Source organism: Schistocerca serialis, chromosome 5 (genome assembly GCF_023864345.2).
Source record: "Schistocerca serialis cubense isolate TAMUIC-IGC-003099 chromosome 5, iqSchSeri2.2, whole genome shotgun sequence".
NCBI classification, from domain to species: domain Eukaryota; kingdom Metazoa; phylum Arthropoda; class Insecta; order Orthoptera; family Acrididae; genus Schistocerca; species Schistocerca serialis.
Window position 1 is genome coordinate 398,098,812 of NC_064642.1, and position 18,809 is coordinate 398,117,620.

The 18,809-nt window shown below is 37.6% G+C and overlaps 1 protein-coding gene across 2 annotated transcripts in view; it reads left to right on the forward strand.

The window, feature by feature from the left end:
• The window catches only part of LOC126480672 (GON-4-like protein), a 194,230-nt gene that overhangs the window by 124,110 nt on the left and 51,311 nt on the right, over positions 1-18,809 (forward strand). Inside the window, exons 8-11 of one of the 2 annotated variants that reach the window (XM_050103896.1) lie at positions 2,948-3,093; positions 3,168-3,347; positions 3,427-3,560; positions 3,912-4,011. In XM_050103896.1, coding sequence (XP_049959853.1) covers positions 2,948-3,093; positions 3,168-3,347; positions 3,427-3,560; positions 3,912-3,951 — 500 coding nt within the window. In that variant the 3' untranslated portion in view covers positions 3,952-4,011. Of the gene's footprint in view, positions 1-2,947; positions 3,094-3,167; positions 3,348-3,426; positions 3,561-3,911; positions 4,012-18,809 lie in introns of those variants that run through there. The other variant, XM_050103895.1, reaches the window with a different exon arrangement.

Consider the following 18,809-nt stretch of genomic DNA (forward strand, 5'->3'; position numbering starts at 1 on the left):
TTTGGGGAAAGGAACTAAAGTTCAGGAGGAGGAAATAAAAATTTGTCTGCTGACGATTATTTAATTCTTTCGGAGATGACAGGGGATTTGGAAGAGCAGTTGAACAGAATAGATAGTGTCTTGAAAAAGAAGTTATAAAAATATGTTAACGAAAATAAAACAAGTTAATGTAATATATCAAGTTAAATCATGTGTTGCTGAGAGAATTAAATTAAAAAATCAGAGACTGGAAGTAGTGGATGAGTTATGCTATTTGGCATCAAAATAACTGATAATGTTGAAGTATAGAAGATAAAAAATGCAGACTGGAAGTAGCAAGAAAAACATTTCTGAAATAGAGAAATTTGTTAATATTGGTAAATGTAAATCATAAAAAGATTTCTGAATATGTTTGTCTGGAGTGTAGCCTTGTACAAAAGTGAAGTGTGCACAATAAACAGTCCAGACAAGAAAAGAATAGGAACTTTTGAAATATGATGCTACAGAAGACTGCTGAGGATTAGGTGGTTAGATCAAATAAATAATGATGAGGTACTGGGTCAGATATGGGAAAAAAGATATTTATAGAACAACATGTGTAAAACAAGGGATCGGTTGGCAGGACCAATCTGAGGTGTCAAGGAAATTTGTTTTCAATGGAGGAAAAAAAATTTTGGATTGAGACTAAGACTCAACTGCAGTAAACATATTTAAATGGATGTAGATTGCAGTTGCTTACAGAGATGAAGAGGCTTGTACAGGATAGAATGGCAAGGAGAGGTGCATCAAGTGTGTCTTCAGTCTGAAGAACACAACACACAGCAATATATCTTCAAAACCTGATGTGATGGAGAAAAACGGTTTTCAGATTTGAAATTATGACGAGTTATAAAAAATATTTCATTTGAAAAGATAAAGATCATGTTAAACATTAATAGCTGTGTTAAAGTGTTACGTTACAACCATAGGATTAAAGAATAGGGCCTGTGGTTCATGCTTAACCCACAAGCAGGCGTGCCTATCTGTAAAGTGCGCCACTGACAAATAACATTGTCTTGTACCATTCCATTGTTGTTTTACAACTGTGAGCTCATACCTGTTCCTTTATTATTGCTTCAGCTGACACAGTGCTAAGTTGGGCTGTCATACGTCCAAGTGAGCAGCTGTAATATAAAATAAACAGTGAACACAGAGAGAGAGAATTTACGATCCATGCAAGAAAATTACCCAGATTCCATGCTAGCAGCACAATCCCTTAATGACGCAATCCCTTAATAAGGCAGTTGTATATGAGGTCATTAGCAATTGAATAAGTAGTTGGCTGGGATATGATGCTACTGTGCTGTTTAACGCCTCGAGTGGGTCGTTATTGTGGGGTGACTGTTGTGTGTGGCAACAGTGAGATATAATGAATATTTATTTTATTATTATTTAATGAAATGGTGATTTAGTTCGTATAATGTAAGTTTATTTTATCATTGTTTAATTTAACTAAGATTAAACTTTTGTTTTGCTCGTACATTTTTACGTTGGTAACATGAAGACAGCTGGTCTTTACAAGTGTACAAAGTACACCACACGCACACTTTATCAAAAATCGGTGTGCCCACTCATGTTTTAAAAAGTAGCAGGCCCCTTGAGGGGTAATATCTTTCACATATTGAAATCACTTGCACCTTTAGGCTGTCATTACTGCTTTTCCAGGTATTTTTCGGATAATTGTGCACCTCTACGACAGGTGTATGGCTTTTGTTGCTGTATCACCTAACTGTGGAGGAATATTCCTTGGGGAGTTAAAGCAGACAGGTTTTGCAATGTAAAAGCCAGTGAAGCTTAGTTGTTCTGGTTACACTGTTACACCAAACCTAGAATTATTACTGCAGCCCATCAGAAGTTAACATCCTCATCGGCATAAATAATGTAGAATATATCAAAATGGAAATCTTCAAATTTGTACGATAGATGTAAGAGAAACTTAGTCAGTGTTGCAACAACACATCTTTTCAGCCCGACTGTTCTTAAGCTTTTACACATTTATTAACGACAGGCTCTCAGAACCATACATCAGCAGAATGAACAAGATTTCATTTTGTGGGATGCAGGAAAGGCTACTATTTGTATACTACGAATATAGCAAAATTGCTTAGTAATGTCTTGATACACCGTTGCTATCAGAATACACTTACAATATGTGAACATTAAAACTTTGTTAATTATTTCATTAACAATAACAAAGCTTGCTTTAAACAGATTGTCTTTAAGAAAGTTAGTTGGAGTTTTATAAATCCTTTAATAGTCTGGTGAGAATATTTTTTGTAAGTCTTAGTGTAACTTTCATACCCATGGTGCCTTCTTCATGTAAAAAGAAGCAAAGTTACACCTCCACCCTGATTTTATAGTCAACTGAAAGACATCTTAAAACTGGCTGGATGAGCCAGTGCATGCATTGGAGAAAGGCTAGAGCTTTCCCCTTCACTATGACCATGCTCGTAAAATGCTAAGCGTTACCAGAGCAATCATGTTTGATTGCTCTGGTTTTTACTGCTGAAAGGAACATGTACCAGGTTGTATTTAGTACTGTCAACCAAAAATTACTGGATGCAGTATCGAGAAGTTAATGTGACACACAATTTTTTCGTGCTCATGTTTGAGAATTTCAACCTAGAAAATATCATCATCTTCCTTTTCTTAAAAATCCTAATTGTTACATGACGATAGCAAATTTGTAGCAAGTAAACAGTGGTACCCAACACAAAACGCATATAGAATACTATTTTTCCTAAAACATTATAGTAAACTTTCATGATTTAATAGTACAACATGATTTTATTTTATTTTTTATATAGATAATAGTTGGGCACTGGAAGAGGAAGTGTGTGTAAATAAATACTGTTAGTAACTTCAGAATTCTCTTTCATTGCTTAGCAGTAATCATTATATTTAAGCAAGTTTGTGTGTATTATTTCAGAGAAAGAAGAATGTAGAATAGATCGTGCAGTGAAAGTCTCTAAGAAAGAAGTAAATGCGCTTGTTAAAGAACTGTTCAAAATGGCAGGTTTCCTTTCAAGTAGTGATGATGAAGATGATGATAGCAAAAAAATAACAAACAACCAGGTATTAAATTGTCCTATGCTGTTATATCACTAATACTGCTGCTTCTGTCTTGACTTGAATTAATTTTTTAAAAGGTGCAGCAACCAGCAAAAGAAAATGAAACTAATTCTGAGCAAGTGTCTTTAACATCTGAGCAGCGGCTACTTCTCGATCAGCAGATGAGGGAACATGTTCAATTCACTACACAGAACTACTTGCAGACTTTCTGTCATCCAAAATACAACGTATATGCAGCAGAATGTAAAGGTTATTTGGTAAGTTGCACATCTTTAGTTGGGTTATCACATTTAAGATTTTGTACATTGGTAACTTTCTGAGCTTTTTTTTCTGCAGGTTAATCTTTCCTATTTATCGGGAAATAATCCAAAATCAGCATTTTATGCTGGAAATCTGAAGGAAGCTTTAGCTTTAATAGAGGATTGGGAAAAGTATTTTTCTTCTGAAAATAGGCGACGAGATTTGACAAGGTAATCATTGATTATTTAGTTCTGTATGATTTAATGAAGAAACCAAATTCATACATAGTGTCTTTGAGAGTGGAAAGATGTATTTTGTGCCTTGGAAGTCAAAGCAAATACAAAACCTTAAATTAAAAATTTATAAAACTCTGACAAAAAACCACACAAAAAAGTAAAAAAAAAAATATGTATTGTCCCTTTAAGTTTAATATAAGTAGTAATACTTTGATCCAGGCATCGTCACGTTATAGGACTGCTGAGTAATTAAAAAAGGTATTAACAGAAGCTATACTTTCTAGATCAGCATACTTTCACTATTGCTGGGTACAAGCTTCTTGTATTTGGTGTCATCTGTTCCAGTCCTGGGTGTTTCGCGTCCACACCTCAAAATAGCTGGTAAAGTTATAATTACTTATAATATAAAATATAAAAACCTATCCACCTTTAATTAGCCTAATATTGTTAAAGACTAGAGTTCCCTATTTATTTTTATTATATTTTTACGTAATTAAGTACCAACTTAGTTTCATTCATTAATGTTTCTTACAAGGCCTATGTCGTGCCGTGGTTTGGTGATAGCAACTAACTTGCACTTTATTAAACCACAAGGGCAAGTCGTGCGGCGACATGAATGGGCGGTCATGTGAGGGCGGGCGTCATTTACAGTTGTGTCTGTATTGTGAATTTTTTGGAGTAATGTAATTAAGACTTAGACTCAGTGATAAGATTATTGTTATGTCGATATTTACTTTTTTGCCTACATACCTTACTTGTGTTTAAATGTCGTATTTTACCATTTTTAGATGTATTCTGTTTTTATTTTATTTTCTTGGTGGTCCCCAGATGTGACGATGTTTGAATTAAAATACCAATACTTTTATTAAACTTATGAGGCAATACATATTGCTTTTTTTTGTCGGGGTTTATTTAAATTTTTAATTTCAGTTTTATTTCATGATTTTTGAACTTTATATTTTACTAGTAGACATGATACGATCGACACACTATCCCCACATTCACACAAATACTTTCTGGGATGAAATACAAAATTGCAACATGAGATCTTGCCTCACCAGCTGTGTTTTCATAAATATTATTACAGTTGCAAGATTTTGGCAATGCAGTATTGCAAGTGCAGTTTTGAGATTCCAACTGAAATTATTATTCAGACTCTCTTCTGTTCTTTGATATTTTGTAAATAAACATGGTTAAATATAGTTCAGTATACGACTTACAGTGGCAGATTTGCAAAGACTGAGAAGCAGTACTTGCGTACTTTAATTTTGTATCAAGTGTCATACTTTATTATTTAAAAATGTTTTATATTTAGAATACTTTGCAATTCCCACTTATAGCTACTATTAGTAATTAAAATGAATTAAACACTATCACCAAATTTTATAATTGTCACTTAAGCTATTTACCTGTTCCTTTCTGTAATTCACGCATTTATTCATTGACTTTGTTTTAGTGTACATTTAGCTAATTTGGTAACATAAGCACTAAGTGGTTGTAGTAATTCTAAATCAGATCAGAAGAAAGTGGGCTGCCTAAACTATTTGGGTGAAATCATTTGACTGAGTACTGAATTGTAGGCTTCAAAAAGATCTACGAAAAAGTCTGCGAGAGCATATGTTTATCTTTTCTGCTTTGCAGGCGCTGAGAAGGGCAACTTCACAAGACAAAAATCGTCTTTATTGATCAACTGTAAAATGTAAACATATGTTTTTGGGATTTATATTTATATCTTTCTGAGTTCTACGCCAATGTACAACTTGCTGTATCCCTTATGTATTAAGTAGCGTATATCAAGAGAGCATGCTGGCGGGAAATGTTTTTTACCTAATTTAACTAATGAAATTTAAATGGCTGATCCAAACTTTCATGGAACATAGCTAAGACCCATCCTGATGAAACCAACTTTCAAACTTCTGTTTGAAAGCTACAATGCCACAGACATATACACATCTTAAACTTATACCAACCCTCTGTGTCGTGGGTTCAAAATAATAGTGAAAATGGGTGTACAAAATAGATAGATAATAGAGTCTAAAGTGTATTTGAGTCAGTAGTTGAGTCAGTAGTTGACTTCACACTGGCAAGTAATCTGGCAAGGAATAGGTTGCTCAAAAATTAATATTGATCTTGAGGGGACGTTCTGTGAAGACGTACTTAATTTATTTTCCTTTTCTTACACCATGTCTGAAAAGTGAGGGGCCCTTTATTCAGCCAGAGACCATCTACAGTTGTTTATTGAAGAAATCTGATCACACTAAATGGTAATTTAGGGAGAAACATAAATACGGAATCAATTACAAAATCAATTACAAAATTCACCAAGTCATTTAAAAAGTCACAGTTCTGCTGGCTGTTGATGTGTTTCAAGAATGGTACAATATTAAAATCTAGTAGACGTGATGGATTACGATTAAATAATTTTTGTAATCAGCTACTGTCGTAAGGGTATATTTCCTGACATAGTTAAATATGCTGTAGTAACGTCCATCAGTAAAACTGGATATAAGCAAACCACCCCTAATAATAGATCTATTTCACTCCTTCTAGTCATTTCCAAAATGTCTGAGAAAGTTACAGACTACTTAATAATTTTTCTCACCAGACGTTGATAACTGCCTGTTTGTTTCAGTTTAAAAAGAAATCTGCACAGAGAAAACCATACAAGACTCACAAATTAAGTCTTGGTAGAAATAAAAAAGAAAAATTATCCTGTTGGAATATTGTGTGTCTCTGTGTAAACCACAAAATTCTACTTTGCAAGTTGAAATGTTATTACATTAATGATATCCCTTGTATGGGTGGACTCCTACACTGTGTGATCACAAGTATCCGGACACCCCCAAAAACATGCGTTTTTCATATTAGGTGTATTGTGATGCCACCTACAGCCAGGTACTCCATATCAGCAACCTCAGTAGTAACTAGATATCGTGAGAGAGCAGAATGTGGTGCTCCGCGGAACTCGCCGACCTCAAATGTGGTCAAGTGATTGGGTGTCACTTGTGTCATACGTCTGTATGCGAGATTCCTAGGTCCACTGTCATTCCTAGGTCCACTGTCTCCAATGTGATAGTGAAGTGGAAACGTGAAGGGAAACGGACAGCACAAAAGCGTACTGGTCGACCTCGTCTGTTGACTGACAGAGACCGCCGACAGTTGAAGAGGGTCATAATGTGTAACTGCATCAGGATCCTTTGCAACTACTGTATTTACTCAAATCTAAGCCGTGCTTTTTTTCCGGTTTTTGTAATCCAAAAAACCGCCTGCGGCTTAGAATCGAGTGCAAAGTAAGCGGAAGTTCTGTAAAATGTTGGTAGGTGCCGCCACAAGTAACTTTTGCCGTCGAATATATGTAGCGCTACACAGGCATGCTTTGCAGGCACAAAGATAAATACTGGCGCCAAAACCTCTGCGACAGTAAATAAATTAAGAAAAGAAAAAGATGGAAGACGAGCTTTTTTTCTCCGCCCCGAGTTTCGACCACTGCATTTTCGTACATTATCCAACGAAGTAAATACAAATTCCGTATTGTTCATCTTCGAATGTAGCAGCCTTTCAATGTACTACGAAAATCCGACTGGCAAGACTGTTTGGGATGTTTCTCAATATGGCCAACTCTACGTTCTGAATTTTTTCCTACCTGTGATAAGAGATGGTTGCTAATAGGAACTTTTATGAATTGTGAATCACATGCAGTATTCCCTTCATCATAAGAATAATATGAATATAAACATTTTGCCATGTATTCTTTTGTGTTTGCTGCTACTTCATTTAAATCCTGTCTGCCTAATAAACTACGAAACTAGTGTGAGACAACAGCAATCGCGGAAGAATATACATATCATGCCATGTTTATATAGTATTATTCTTACGCCGATTAGAGATACAGTCAGAAATGAAGCACGACAACTGACTAGATTTTTAAATCTAAGATGACTAATTTCTGTGCAGAAGGTAATGTACTAAAGAGGCATCTGCAAAGATATTCAAACGGAGAAAAATTTTCGCTAAACTCTCCTTCACAACATGCTCTATCATACGCAGTCTATTATTTGGTTCTTGTTGATCATTATCAAAGAAAGCAGCACTGTAAGTAACAACAAATTGCAGTCTCTTGCCATTGTTTCGCTAATGAGACGATTTTATTTATTTATTTATTTATTTATTTATTTCAATTGGGAGCAGCGGTAGCGCGTACAAAAGCAAGCCATGCCGCGAGCAGCGACAGGTCGTAAACACTCATTATCAGAATGCGACAAACAATGCGTGACACAGTACAATAATGCATTTTCAGCTTTGAGTGACGTAAACACCTATAACAAAGTAACGGCACTTATCAGATCAAAGAAAAATAAGCAATCAATTCAACCCAGACGAAGCACTTGAAAAAGGAAGGGTACCCGTATAAATACGGACGGAGCGCCTGACGCATTGCAATGGCTACCTGGTAAAACTTAACTGCTAAGCTTACGACTCGAACCAAACTACTGTAGCTGTATTGTCATTCATTCGACCTAAATTGTGTCTCATATTACAGTGGACCAACTTTGTTTCGATTTGGAGGTGCAGCCTAAATCTTCTCTCTCCCCTTGAATTTCGAATCTCGAATTTCAGGTGCGGCTTAGATTCGGGAAAATTTTTTTTCCTTGATTTCGAGTCTCATTTTTCAGGTGCGGCTTAGATTCGAGTGCGGCTTAGATTCGAGTAAATACGGTACTTTGACAGTTAGGCCAGAGGTGAGAAAACTTGGATTTTATGGTCATGCAGCTGCTCATTAGCCACACATCACGCCTGTAAATGTCAAACGGCACCTCACTTGGTGTAAGGAGCATAAACATTGGCGATTGAACAGTGGAAAAGCGTTGTGTGGCATGACAAATCATGGTACACAATGTCGCGATCCGATGGCAAGGTGTGGGTATGGCGAATGTCCAGTGAATTCATCTGCCAGCGTTTTTAGTACCAACAGTAAAATTTGGAGGCGGTGGTGGTGTCATGATTTTCATGGAGGGAGCTTGCACCCCTTGTTGTTTTGCGTGGCACTATGATGTTTTAAGCACCTTCTTGCTTCCCACTGTTGAAGAGCAATTTGGGGATGGCGATTGCATCTTTCAGCACGATCGAGCACCCATTCATAATGCACGGCCTGTGATGGAGTGGTTACATGACAATAACATCTCTGTAATGGACTGGCCTGCACAGAGTCCTGACCTGAATCCTATAGAACATGTTTGGTATGTTTTGGAACACCGACTTCATGCCAGGCCTTACCGACTGACGTCGATACCTCTCTTCAGTGCAGCACTCCAAGAAGAATGGGCTGCCGTTCTCCAAGAAACCGTCCAGCACCTGATTGAACATATGCCTGTGAGAGTGGAAGCTGTAATAACTAGTAAGTCATTTTCAACCAGGTGTCCAGATACTTTTGATAACATAGTGTACATTCATAACAGAGATCGGAGTATACTTATGACTGTCACAATATGAAAGTAATCTCTGAATTGAAGAACATAATATGGGGTTTCCACAGTAATATGTCTGTTCCTTTTCTTATTCCACATAAATGATTTTCCAATGACTTTAAAGGGCAGTTGAAAATCTATAATGTTTGCTGATAGAATGAGAACACTAATCAAGGGTTTAAACTAAACAACAGAAACAGCAGATACATAACTGAACAGGCCTACAGCTGGTTCACAGCTAACAATTAGGCAATTTGAAACAAGCAAGCACCTGTTAGCCCCAAAAGTGACATTAGGAGTAATACACTAAATAAAACATGTAGCGTAGATGTTGACCAGTCAACTGCCTGATAAACAACATTGTAAATGTTTCTGCTTTTTGTGTCCATGACATCTTTGTTGAGAGCTAATTAAAAAACATCCAGACTCGTGTTTGCGGCTAATGCCAGTGGCTGAGAGAATATATGTGTTTGTGTGTGTGTGTGTGTGTGGGGGGGGGGGGGGGAGAGCTGGGGGGGATAGTAATTGGCTCATTTAGCATATTTTCACTCCCTGTTGGGTTAATTATCTTCTGGGAGAGTGCACCTGAAATAAAGTAATTATTTAGGAAAAGTGAGCAGTGAGACTAGGATAAATACACATCTTGCAGAAGCCATTTTAAGGATATTGTAATTCGTGTACTCACTTATCAGTACATTTATTCCCTAAAGGTTTTTGTTGCTGATGATAAAAATTGGTCTTAGAAGAAATATGATTTATACATTTATCATACAAACTTTAACTAATACAGTAAAACTTGCTCAAATTGGCACGTGTATAATTTGGAAATCTGCCCAAACCATACAAGTATTTCAGTCCCGACTCATTCGGTGCTCTTTTATATACTGATTTTTAGTATAAAGCGAAAGTGCCTTACATGGAAACGGAATGCAAATCATAGAACATACATAATAATTCATTGTATAATGTGGATAAGAGCCTATACAGTATTACTGTATAACAGATCATTAGTTATTCACAACTATACATGGATGTTAGTTTTAACACCTCTATTAAGGGGCGCAAAACGAAGAAAGAGGTCCAGAGCCCCATGATGCTGCTGGTGTAGAACTAAAACCATGTCGCTCTGTGCAACAACTAGTAAGTTACGCTCAGTGTTGGTACGGAAATGGTTCGTTAGTCAGTGCTCTGTTTGTCGGCTTTCTCGTTTTCCTCATTACTGACATACACCGGCACATACAGGAACATTGCTGCGCATCTGCCAATACTCTGCAACAATGTGCACAGTGAAAGAGTCAGGTATTGGTCCGTTAGACAATGTTTTTACTCGGCGAGGTCATTATTTCATGACAGTTTCAGTTGACTAGTAGCACTTTAAGAGATACAGTAACATGATGTCGAACAAACGGTATGTGTTGTTAACACTTAACAAAAAGATTAATGTAATTGACGCGTGTGGGAACGACAAACTCTCTGTGCATGAAATTATGTTGCGTTTCAAATGTGGTAAAACACAAATTTATGGGACTTTAATAAAGAAGGATAAGATTCTGGAGGAATGGATGAAAGGGAACGAGCAGATGAAAAGAAAGGTGAAGAAGACCGGAAATGAAGAAATTAACAAAATAGTGTGGGAATGGTTCGTAAGTGCACTGACAAAAAACTTACTTTTATCTGGACCCATGTTGCAGAGTGAGGCTCTGAAAGTTGCTAAAGAGCTTGGAATTACAGAGTTTAAGGCATCCACAGGTTGGATGGACAGTTTCAAAGCGAGGCATGCCATCGTATGGAATGAATTGTGTGGGGAAGCTAAAGATGTGCAAGAAAATGTAGCAACACAATGGAAGACAATAGTGTCTAACTTAATTGTGAGTTATGACCCGAAAAACATGTTCAATGGCGATGAAATGGGACTATTTTATCATGCGCTGCCTTCAAAATCACTAGCAATTTGAGGTGAAAAGCACACCGGCGGAAAAATGTCAGGAAGCTTTTAGTCACATGGCAAAGCAATAAAAAGGTGTGGATGGTGAGTGGTCTTATGGAAGAATGGCTGGGCTCTTTCAATGCTAAAATGTAAAAAGGAAATCGCAAATTTCTCCTTTTCCTAGACAATGAAATGTCTCACCCCAAAAGTAACGTTATCAAATGTGGAATTGGTTTGGTTACCTCCAGGTTCAACCAGCCTCAAACAGCCAATGGACCAGTGGGTTATTTACATATTCAAGTGTCATTATAGGTGATTACTGATGTGATCTCTTATTCTTAGTGTTGAAGAAGCTGAAAGTGCATTTGCTCTTGCACAGTCAGTTTCTGTCCAAGATGCAATAAATTGGATTGGCTTGGCAGTAGAGGAAATAAAAACCAAAACTGTCACCAAGTGCTTCAACAAAACGGGGTTTGGGGGTCAAGAACAAGACGCTTCTGTGGTCATTAAAGTTCAAGTAAATGCAGCAGCAATTGCTAAATTAATGAAAATGCAAAACATTTCATGTAGTGCAGATGATTACATTCGAAGTGATGACATTCTGTCAACTCATTCTACTTTCACTTCAGCAACAGATTTAATTGAAATCTGCAACACAGATGATGATGAAGAAGAAACAAAGGAAGAAGAAGAGGAGCAAAATGATGTCCCTACAAAAATTAATACACCTGAAGAAGCTAATGCATGCATAAATGATGTTATCCACTTTGCAGCACACACAAATTCTCCCAACAACTGCAAAAAATTGCCTAGAAAAAGCAATTTTGAAGAAGAAATTGAAACACGTTTCCCTCGTTGATATGTGGCGAAAAAAGTGAAGCGTAAAGCAAATAAACATGGGAATAATATATATGTACATGCAATAATAGAGGAATTTAAAGTTTGATGAAAAATATGGAAATGCCGTGTTATTTATCCTGGAAACTTGTCCAATTTGGAAAATTACTTTAGTCCCAGGGGATTCCATTTTGAGCAAGTTTTACTGTATAATTTTCAAACAATGGGAAGTCCAGGATTGAATAACAACAATACAGTAATATTAATAAAATCTCTGCTTCTTTGTAAAGGGTTCGGGTTAGAGCTAGGTACACTGGTAAAAAGCTATTCAAGAACCTTGGTAACATGAAGCAATAAATCTAGAACCCCATCAATTCAAAAGAAAATTTAAAAAATATCATATTAGCCACTCTTTCTACAAACTCTCCGAATATCCGAATTCAAGAATTAGAAAGTTCTTCTAGCTATATGACAAATAACAGTGTTTGTTGTAAAAATGTCTTCAGCCATTACACCTGGTTGCATGCCTTTCAGACTAATTGGAATTATTCAGAGCAGGCTTTTACAGCCAGCATGTACATCCTCAGTGACTTTAGTTACATATACATTAGGCTGATGGTCCAAGTTATGTTTCTACACCTAACATTTGGTCTCGTAAAGCTGGAAACAGGCTCTGAGGTTATTAAGACTTAAATTATTTTTGAACTTGAACAAGCTCAGCAAGACGAGCTGTTTTATGCAACAGTTGGGTCAAGCTGTTGTCCAACTGCCACCAAAGATCACAGAGTCAGACCAGCATATATTATGGAGCTTGTAGTGGAGAAGAGTTGGTGTTGTTTGTTTTATTTAGCATTGAGAGCAACACCTGTTCTAATTCCACTCCTTACTCTTTTCTGTTAAAGTTACTTTTGCATTTTAGTATTTCTGTGGTCCTTCTCTATGTTCTAGCTTAGTAATGATTGGACTTACACAAAACTACAGGATCATAGAATTAAATTTGGTGGTTCTCTGGTCTCAGTGCATTATCTTCTACTGTCAATTTATTGATGTTGCCCTGACAACAATTGCTCATGTGTTCTTTAAGCTGGGTATTGATGCTTATTTTGGAATTACATTCAAAAGAAATGGCTACTCTGGCAAAGAGAGAAATAGGGCATTACATCCTAAATGATCTAGGACTTCTTGTAAAAAATAACCAGCTAAAAGAAAATTTTTCCTCCAATTTGTAAAAACAGTCACAGATTTCATTAGGAGAGATAAGGTATTGACACAGTGTTGAAACCTGCAGGAAAGGTATGTGAATATTTGAAAACTAGTCCAGTCAGATAGTGCTCAGAAAGGTCAAATGGTGGAAAGTTTTGTGGAAGTGTTTTTGACAGGCTTTCTATAGATTTTCAGTGGTGCTGATTCCAAAGTTTTGAAGTCCCCCCCCCTCCCCAAAATTTCTGAAATTTCTGCCTGGAAAGTGGCCTAATATGGGAAAAAAACATGAGAAATTGGCTTTATTTGGTTTTTTGCTTATAACTCAGAAATGATGCAATCTTGGGCAAAGTTGACTATGAATGAAAATAAAGAAGACAAAATTTTCCACAAAATAGGCCTCAGTGACATTTTTCATCAGACCGACTTTATGATAAGTAGCATGTGTTAAAGTTGGCGCAATTTCAAAGCTAAGGAGATGAGCCATCTCACGACCTTACCACACGTGCTTTTACTGTACTTTGTTGAACATCCATTGCCAAATTCCATCCTCTAGTAGTGTCACAATGTTATTGGAGTGGCTGGTAGTTGTGACTTGTCATAGTGGAAGAATAAGATGTGTGTAAGATGGCTTTGACCTCCTCCTCCGCCTTCTCCTCCTCCTCCTGATATGGGGAATGCGCCCCCTTGTGTTGGTCTCCTGCATCACATGTCATTTACAAAATCACACTAGGATGGTTGCTTAGAACATACTTGAGGTTGTTACATTCAGTTTAAATGAATAAAACAGTAATACACAAGAGTTCAGGTTAAAAGTGTGTTGTATTAGATGCTGTACTCAATTATGGGAGAAAAGCATCATCACTCTGGTCCAAGGTGGGCTTGATGAATGTTCTTGAAGCAAGCAAGAACAGAAAGGATCGAATAGCTGCCCGTTTGGAGGGCAAAACTTTGGTTAAGGTTCATGAACCAAGTCAAATATGGTACACTAATGAAAAATCAATTACTATGGAGCTTAGGAAGGTTTCTGCTGATTGCAGCAAAAAAGAAACACTATCTCCTAAACCAGATTTTTATTTGAAAACGAACTGTTTTTTGTGTGAACTGGCTACACCACTGGTGAACAAAAAAAGCTTCCTGAGAAACAAAACCATGCATTAAGACTCAGTATGTCAGATTGGACCAGCTCATTACGTGGTTGCAGCAGATACCCATACCACAACAAATGCATGAAGCTCCTGTATGACAATCCAAAGCAGATAGGGAAAAAAACAACAAGATCCATATACCACTGAAAATGATGATGCTATGCAGCAGAATTTGACTGCCTCGGTGAAAATTACGTGGAGTGTCAATTTTCCCGTCTACAATTAATAGACCAGACCGATGATGACTGACATCCTCATGAGACTGTGGAAGCTCAACTGTTGGAAGAATGGAAGTGATATAGTGATTGCCCCATCTGTGAAGAAACCACCTGTTGTTTGTTTCAAAAACACTGAGTACAAAATTCTTACAGATAGTTGGTATCAGTCAAGATGGTTAACTCAAGGGAAAGAGCATTGACATGTGGTTGAAACAGCAGCAGACATCCTTGTCGAAGGTATTTGACTGCATATTTCTGAACCCCTCCAGACCAGTTTCTTATAGAGAATGAAGTCCTCATCCCTGATACTGTCCAACATTTTGTTAATCAACTACTGATGAAGGAAAAGTGAGGAAACTAGAATAAATGGAAGATGGAAAGTATGGCCACAGCACACAACATGGTGGCAGCTGTGAGAGCCAATTCTTTCTTGTCACTATTGCATACAGATGGAGGTAAGCCATATTTCACATTGCTGTTTTATAATTTGTTCTTGTGAAATCTCATTACCTCATTTCTGTAACAAACGCCGTATGTTGCTTTCAACTCTAAATATTTACTTATTGTCTGGTGTTGTTGTTGTGGTCTTCAGTCCTGAGACTGGTTTGGTGCAGCTCTCCATACTACTCTATCCTGTGCAAGCTTCTTCATCTCCCAGTACCTACTGCAGCCTACCATCCTTCTGAATCTGCTTAGTGTATTCATCTCTTGGTCTCCCTCTACGATTTTTACCCTCCATGCTCCCCTCCAGCACTAAATTGATGATCCCTTGATGCCTCAGAACATGTCCTACCAACCGATCCCCTCTTCTAGTCAAGTTGTGCCACAAACTCCTCTTCTCCCCAATCCTATTCAACACCACCTCATTAGTTATGTGATCTACCCATCTAATCTTCAGCATTCTTCTGTAGCACCACATTTCGAAAGCTTCTATTCTCTTCTTGTCTAAACTATTAATCGTCCATGTTTCACTTCCATACATGGCTACACTCCATACAAATACTTTCTGAAACGACTTCCTGACACTTAAATCAATACTCATTGTTAACAAGTTTCTCTTCTTCAGAAACGCTTTGCTTGCCATTGCCAGTCTACATTTTATATCCTCTGTACTTCGACCATCATCAGTTATTTTGCTCCCCAAATAGGAAAACTCCTTTACTACTTTAAGTGTCTCATTTCCTAATCTAATTCCCTCAGCATCACCCGACTTAATTCGACTACATTCCATTATCCTCGTTTTGCTTTTGTTGATGTTCATCTTATGGAACACGTGGAATTCGACAGTAGGAAAAGGGAGAGAAGGAAACATAATAGGTGAATATGGATTGGGGTTAAGAAATGAAAGAGGAAGCCGTCTGGTAGAATTTTGCACAGAGCATAACTTAATCATAGCTAACACTTGGTTCAAGAATCATAAAAGAAGATTGTATACATGGAAGAATCCTGGAAATACTAAAAGGTATCAGATAGATTATATAATGGTAAGACAGAGATTTAGGAACCAGGTTTTAAATTGTAGGACATTTCCAGGGGCAGATGTGGACTCTGACCACAATCTATTGGTTATGAACTGAACTGTAGGTTAAAACTGAAGAAATTGCAAAAAGGTGGGAATTTAAGGAGACGGGACCTGGATAAACTGACTAAACCAGAGGTTGTGCAGAGTTTCAGGGAGAGCATAAGGGAACGATTGACAGGAATGGGGGAAAGAAATACAGTAGAAGACGAATGGGTAGCTCTGAAGGATGAAGTAGTGAAGGCAGCAGAAGATCAAGTAGGTAAAAAGACGAGGGTTAGTAGAAATCCTTGGGTAACAGAAGAAATATTGAATTTAATTGATGAAAGGAGAAAATATAAAAATGCAGTAAATGAAGCAGGCAAAAAGGAATACAAACGTCTCAAAAATGAGATCGACAGGAAGTGCAACATGGCTAAGCAGGGATGGCTAGAGGACAAATGTAAGGATGTAGAGGCTTAACTCACTAGGGGTAAGATAGATACAGCCTACAGGAAAATTAAAGAGACATTTGGAGAAAAGAGAGCCACTTGTATGAATATCAAGAGCTCAGATGGAAACCCAGTTCTAAGCAAAGAGGGGAAAACAAAGGTGGAAGGAGTATATAGAGGGTCTATACAAGGGCGATGTACTTGAGGACAATATTATGGAAATGGAAGAGGAGGTAGATGAAGATGAAATGGGAGATACGATACTGCGTGAAGAGTTTGACAGAGCACTGAAAGACCTGAGTCGAAACAAGGCCCCGGGAGTAGACAACATTCCATTAGAACTACTGACGGCCTTGGGAGAGCCAGTCCTGAGAAAACTCTACCATCTGGTGAGCAAGATGTATGAGACAGGTGAAATACCCTCAGACTTCAAGAAGAATATAATAATTCCAATCCCAAAGAAAGCAGGTGTTGACAGATGTGAAAATTACCGAACTTATCAGTTCAATAAGTCACAGCTGCAAAATACTAACGCGAATTATTTACAGACGAATGGAAAAACTGGTAGAAGCCGACCTCGGGGAAGATCAGTTCGGATTCCGTAGAAATGTTGGAACATGTGAGGTAATACTGACCTTACGACTAATCTTAGAGGGAAGATTATGGAAAGGCAAACCAACGTTCCTAGCATTTGTAGACTTAGAGAAAGCTTTTGACAATGTTGACTGGAATACTCTCTTTCAAATTCTGAAGATGGCAGGGGTAAGATACAGGGAGCGAAAGGCTATTTACAATTTGAACAGAATCCAGATGGCAGTTATAAGAATCGAGGGACATGAAAGGGAAGCAGTGGTTGGGAAGGGAGTGAGACAGGGTTGTAGCCTCTCTCCAATGTTATTCAATCTGTATATTGAGCAAGCAGTAAAGGAAACAAAAGAAAAGTTTTGGAGTAGGTATTAAAATCCAGGGAGAAGAAATAAAAACTTCGAGGTTCGCTGATGACATTGTAATTTTGTCAGAGACAGCAAAGGACTTGGAAGAGCAGTTGAACGGAATGGACAGTGTCTTGAAAGGAGGATATAAGATGAACATCAACAAAAGCAAAACAAGGATAATGGAATGTAGTCTAATTAAGTCGGGTGATGCTGAGGGAATTAGGTTAGGAAATGAGACACTTAAAGTAGTAAAGGAGGTTTGCTATTTGGAGAGCAAAATAACTGATGATGGTCGAAGTAGAGAGGATATAAAATGTAGACTGGCAATGGAAAGGAAAGCGTTTCTGAAGAAGAGAAATTTGTTAACATCGAGTATTGATTTAAGTGTCAGGAAGTTGTTTCTGAAAGTATTTGTATGGAGTGTAGCCATGTATGGAAGTGAAACATGGACAATAAATAGGTTGGACAAGAAGAGAATAGAAGTTTTCGAAATGTGGTGCTACAGAAGAATGTTGAAGATTAGGTGGGTAGATCACGTAACTAATGAGGAGGTATTGAATAGGATTGGGGAGAAGAGAAGTTTATGGCACAACTTGAGTAGAAGAAGGGATTAGTTGGTAGGACATGTCCTGAGGCATCAAGGGATCACCAATTTACCATTGGAGGGCAGTGTGGAGGGTAAAAATCGTTGAGGGACACCAAGAGATGAATACACTAAGCAGATTCAGAAGGATGTAGGTTGCAGTAGGTACTGGGAGATGAAGGAGCTTGCACAGGACAGATTAGTATGGAGAGCTGCACCAAACCAGTCTCAGGACTGAAGACCACAACAACAACAACAACTTATACCCTCCTTTCAAGACACTGTCCATTCTGTTCAACTGCTCTTCCAAGTCCTTTGCTGTCTCTGACAGAATTACAATGTCATCTGCGAACCTCAAAGTTTTTATTTCTGCTCCATGGATTGTAATACTTACTCTGAACTTTTCTTTTGCTTCCTTTACTGCTTGCTCAATATACAGATTGGATAACATTGGGGATAGGCTACTACCCTGTCTCACTCCCTTCCCAACCACTGCTTCCGTTTCATGTCCCTCGACTCTTATAATTACCATCTGGTTTCTGTACAAATTGTAAATAGCCTTTTGCTCCATGTATTTTACCCCTGCCACCTTCAGAATTTGAAAGAGAGTATTCCAGTCAACATTGTCAAAAGCTTTCTCTAAGTCTACAAATGCTAGAAACGTAGGTTTGCCTTTCCTTAATTTTTCTTCTAAGATAAGTCATAGGGTCAGTATTGCCTCACGTTTCCCAACATTTCTACGGAATCCAAACTGATCTTCCCTGAGGTCGGCTTCTACCAGTTTTTCCATTCGTCTGTAAAGAATTCGTGTTAGTATTTTGCAGCTGTGACTTATTAAACTGATAGTTCGGTAATTTTCACATCTGTCAACACCTACTTTCTCTGGGATTGGTATTATTATATTCTTCTTGAAGTCTGAAGTCTGTGGGAATTTCGCCTGTCTCATACATCTTGCTCACCAGATGGTAGAGTTTTGTCAG